At 37.0% G+C, this 4,994-nt stretch overlaps 1 protein-coding gene across 1 annotated transcript; it reads left to right on the forward strand.

Annotated features, from left to right (window-relative positions):
* The first annotated feature begins 367 nt into the window (after positions 1–367).
* On the forward strand, positions 368–2,516 carry LOC109791950 (protein GRAVITROPIC IN THE LIGHT 1). The gene has a single exon (XM_020351319.3). The coding sequence runs from the start codon at positions 473–475 to the stop codon at positions 2,078–2,080; it is 1,608 nt and encodes a 535-aa protein (XP_020206908.2). The 5' UTR covers positions 368–472; the 3' UTR covers positions 2,081–2,516.
* Positions 2,517–4,994: the final 2,478 nt, after the last annotated feature.

A 4,994-nucleotide genomic window follows, 5' to 3' on the forward strand; every position in this document is an offset into this window, starting at 1 on the left:
TTAAATAACTAGATCTGTATTAGTAACATTTTTTCATTTATATATACATGGATCTCAATTTCAAAAGGTAACCTTACTTTTAATAATAGACACAAGCAATTCAAACATTCATTAACTTAGACATCAAATATTTTTTTTTTAAGTATAATCACCACTTTTCAAAATAGTACTTTTTTTGAGGGAGTAGAGAAATAATTTATAGTAACTTAAAGGAAGCTCCGAATGAGTGAAACCATTCTTGACACTTCCGGATGGTATGCAATAAGTGGTAAATTAGTTTCCTAAAAAAGTAGAGATTAACGGTCGGAATGAAGCGAATTAGCAACTCCGCTAAGGCATGTTTTTCTTCCATTTTACCGTTAACGAGAATCGGAATAACACAATATTCCTTTCAAAAGTGACTCATAACCTAGAGAAGTAGTAGTACTACACACATGCCCCAACAGCCTCCCATTAAAAAAAGTTAAAACAAATGTCTGAAAATTGGAAAAAACTACCGAACCCCATGTGCCCTTCCTTCCAAGACATCCAAAGCACATTCCCACGTCCATCATCATTCACTAGTAGCTGGCACCCCAACAGGCCAATAGGCCAATACCATAGTAGAATTCAATTCCACCTTTCTCTCTCCCAAACCATGATGCCAGAAATGGATGCCTCCTCCGCCAAACCCCCCCAAATCTCCGAAATGTTCCAGAAATTCGCCCTCGCTTTCAAGACCAAAACCTTCGAGTTCTTCGCCGACGAAAACCCCTCCCCCCTCGACGACTCCGACGGCTTCTCCCTCCTCGACTCCGCCGAAGAAATCATCACCGACCAAAAAGTCGTCGTCATCAAACCCGACCCCGACCCCTCCCATAACTACTCCCCGCCGCCGCCGCCGCAATCGCCGCCACCGACTCCGCCTCAGATCGCCGAAAAGACGGCACCGCTAACCGAAGCTCAGATTAGAGAAACCACGCACGGCCTGATCTCCTCGGTCTTCGCTGCCGTGTCCGCGTTCGAAGCTTCCTACTTCCAGCTCCAGAGCGCACACGTGCCGTTCGTGGAAGATCACGTGACGAGCGCGGACAAGGTGTTGGTCTCGCACCTCCAGAGGCTCTCGGAGTTAAAGAAATTCTACTGCAACCCCGAGGGTCCCGGTTTACCGTTTGGGTCGTGTTTGGAGGCTGAGGTTGAAGAGAACCAAAGCAAACTGAGAACCCTCGGCACCGTCTCCAACCGCTTGCAGTGGGAACTGGAGCAGAAGCACGACGAGGTGGTGGCGCTCAGAGCCAAACTCGACGAGATTCGCAGTGGTAACGTGACTTTGACCAAGAAGCTTTGCGCCAACACTTTGAATCTGAACCCCTCTTGTGATGTTCTGTTAACTGTCAAGGTTTTCGATTCCTTGTTGCACGACTCTTCTAGAGCGACGCATAGGTTCACCAAGATTCTGATCGGCTTGATGAGGAAAGCAGGGTGGGATTTGGGTTTAGCGGCCAACGCAGTTCATCCCAACGTCGATTACGCCAAGAAAGGGCACAACCAGTACGCGCTTTTGTCGTACGTTTGTTTGGGGATGTTTCATGGTTTTGATTCGTTAAATTTCGGACTGGAACAAACGGTGTCGGACAGAAGTGGTTGTTTGAAACAATTGCTGGAGCATGTGTCTAGCAATCCGATGGATTTGCTGGGGATTCACCCGGGTTGCGAGTTTTCGCGGTTCTGCGAGCACAAGTACGAGAGGCTCATCCATCCTTCGATGGAGTCCTCCATTTTTGTGAATTTGGAGGAGAAGGAGGCGGTGTTGAACTCGTGGAGGTCGTTGAGTATGTTCTATGAGGCATTTGTTGGAATGGCTAGTGCTGTTTGGACACTGCATAAGTTGTCCTATGCGTTTGATCCTGTTGTTGAGATTTTTCAGGTGGAAAGGGGTGTGGAGTTTTCTATGATATACATGGAAGATGTCACAAAGAGATTTACCTGGCCGCACAAGGGGAGGGCAAAGGTGGGGTTCACCGTGCTTCCTGGTTTCAGAATTGGGAGGGTAGTTATTCAATCGCAGGTTTATATAAGCAATTTCAGATGTACAGAGTAGTGTAACCAGGGTTCCTCTTCAGATGAGACTAGTACTATGAATCTTGTTCATGGTTCTGTTCTGCTCTTGTGGTTTGTCTCTCATCCGTAAGAGTTTTGCCGGAGTTTATTAATAGATGCCTAAGACAATGACATTGCCATATGTGCCTGAAGATGTTTGCTTCATTCTATGAAGATGAAGTGGGAGCCGTAGCGATGGTTTCAAGTTATTCAGTATATGGTGCCAATTCCATGTGAGAATCAAAAGTATTTTTTGTTGGTATTTTTCTCTTTCTGTTTTCCTCCCAGTTTTGTTTTTATGCTTGTTTTAGGTCACTTGTGTAGAGTTAACTGTACAGAATATTCCTCTCATTCTGGTTACTCTAACAACAAATACACCAGTAAATTGTGCATGTATCACTTATTACTTATATGACAAATAACAATGGTTTTCTCAATAGCTACTTTTTATCTCTCCAGTTTGATATTATTATTTTGCAAGATCTATAGAACATAATAGTAATATAAAATTTCACTTAGATGGATATATGTTGTCCCCTCAAGTCAGGTCACTTGGTTAAGCTGTGCAGAACGAGTTGAGTCCAAAAGTTCTACCTCCTACAATCTCTCCCTTTCCCCTTGTAAGGCCGATTATAAGTCTCCGCTTCGATTAAAAAAAGAAGGAAATAGATAAATGACATTTAATGTTTTATTACTTTTATAGCTTCCTTAATATAGCATTATTCTATGATTAATAACTTGCTGGTGCCTATTATGTGATTTAATTGTATCAATTATCTTTTGCTGTGCTGATCATGCATGTGAATGAAGGCTCTTCCACTGATATTGTACACCCAGTGCAACTTGCAGTCCCCACAAAAGCCTTATGTCCCCCTTGTTGCCTAAAGTTTATGTAACATATTCAAAATGTGAGTTTCTTTGATTTTTTTTCCTTTTTAAAAAATAGGCTCAAGGTGAAGAATTTAGTCAGCCATTCCTCTAACCATCCTTGAAAAGCACTTCAAGGTTTAAAAATGCAAGTCTGTATTCCAACCTTGAAATGATGATCAAGCTAGGTTATGATAAAAGAGAGTTTGTTTAACAAGAGTGAAGTAACTTCCCTAGTATATATAATCTAGAAGGCCTATTTTTCAGGGTCTTTTTTTGTCTAGAATTACACATCAAGCATCAGCATCAGCTGTCCCTGTTGACTTTTTGTTCTGAATATAATTATGCAACTCCGACCTACTTTTGGTTAATGTATTATTAGGTTTTTTTTTTTTTTTCAGTTTTGAAACCCCTTCTGTTAAGACAATTTTAAGGCTAGAATTCCAGGTTCTGTAAGTGTATAAGCACTTATATAGAGATCAAATGATAAATTTTGGAAAAGGTTGAGATTCATGAGTTTTAACTTATGTGAGAAATATCATTCATTTTAGACTTAAAATATAAATATGTTTTAAGTACCGCACATATTTCCTAAATATGTTTGTGCCTTTCAAATTGAAAATTAATTTCTTTTGTCATGTAATTTAAAAAAATATATTTTAGTTACTTCAAGTCACCAATAGATTATTAACAAAAATAAATTGAAATAATTATATAGTATCAACGAGATATAATATAATGTTTTCATTAATAAGGATATTAATAAGTGAAGTTTGTGTGAAGGATTCAGTAACAGGTGAGTTTTATTTGATAGATTCACCCACACCATTTGAGCATAGAAAATAAAATAAGATTATTTTTCAAATTCCAAAGATTAAAAAATTAATTTTTAATTTAAGAGATTAAAAACAAATTTAATTTATATTTGGGAACAAGGGAAGGAGGGATTCTTATAAATTTTTATTGTTTGGATTAATTTTTAGAAGCGGAGCAAAAGGCTTCTTAACTCAATTTTTTCTTTCCTCTAATTAGAAATTAAAGTACGTTAGACTTTGAAATTAAAAAATTGGCTTGATATATATATATTAATAAGTGTATCTCATTTATTTGTTTTAAAGAAAATTCTAAAGTATCCTTAATTTTGTTTCCTAATTTTTTAAATTTTACAACTATAACTTTAAATTTAGAGTTTTCTTTTTCTTTTTCTTTTTCACACACTTCTTTTTCCCTCTTTTATAGTTATCACGTACATCTCATTGTCTTCTCCATTTTCTTCACCTATTTTAATAGATAATTTTAATTTTTTTTATTTTTACATTACTCTTTTTCCTTTCCCTCTTTCAATTTTCACATGCACTCAGACCATTGAACTAGTATGCGACGATGTTGTAGTCATGTACAACTTCCTTGACAATGTCAAAGGTATCGAGCGAGATGTACTTTTTTCCATTAACACTTTCTCCTCTTTCACATTTCTATAAATCTCAACATTATATTTACTATATGAAATTTCTTTCTAGAAAATTAATTTCAATATTCCATAAAGTACTTTCTCAAATAGTGAAATTAGTATTCTAGAAAGTATTTTTTAAAATTTTATTTTTTACATACTTTGAAAATGTATTTTCTAGAATGTGACACCCTCTACCCCAACATACATATAAAATAATTATAAAACATATTCTTGGGTTAAATAAAATCTTTAGAATTAAAACAATTGTTCCATTAACCTAAGAGTAGAGAATTTACATTCGTAATCTTAAATCATGGTCAAGTGCGGAATTTATAGAAAAATGAAACATGAGTCTTTCCAAAACAAATACAATAATGAATCCTAAACTAAGCCTAGCTATGCTCCGATGTCACATATCCTATCAGAGCATGCCCAACTGAAGCCTAAGCCTTATCACCAATATTCTTATGTTGATGATCACCTGTAACACAATTTAAACACATATAAAGAGCAACAAGGTAGTGAGAAACATGTCACTTGGTTTCATGTGTAAAAGTAACAGTTAGGTAACACACACACAAATCATAACAAGCAC

The sequence above is a fragment of the Cajanus cajan genome, chromosome 4 (assembly GCF_000230855.2).
Source record: "Cajanus cajan strain Asha chromosome 4, NIPB_CcT2T_4, whole genome shotgun sequence".
Lineage (NCBI taxonomy): Eukaryota > Viridiplantae > Streptophyta > Magnoliopsida > Fabales > Fabaceae > Cajanus > Cajanus cajan.

Bases quoted from the DNA above. Each gene is read 5' to 3' on its own strand.
- LOC109791950 (XM_020351319.3), top strand. From the start codon at position 473: ATGTCTGAAAATTGGAAAAAACTACCGAACCCCATGTGCCCTTCCTTC.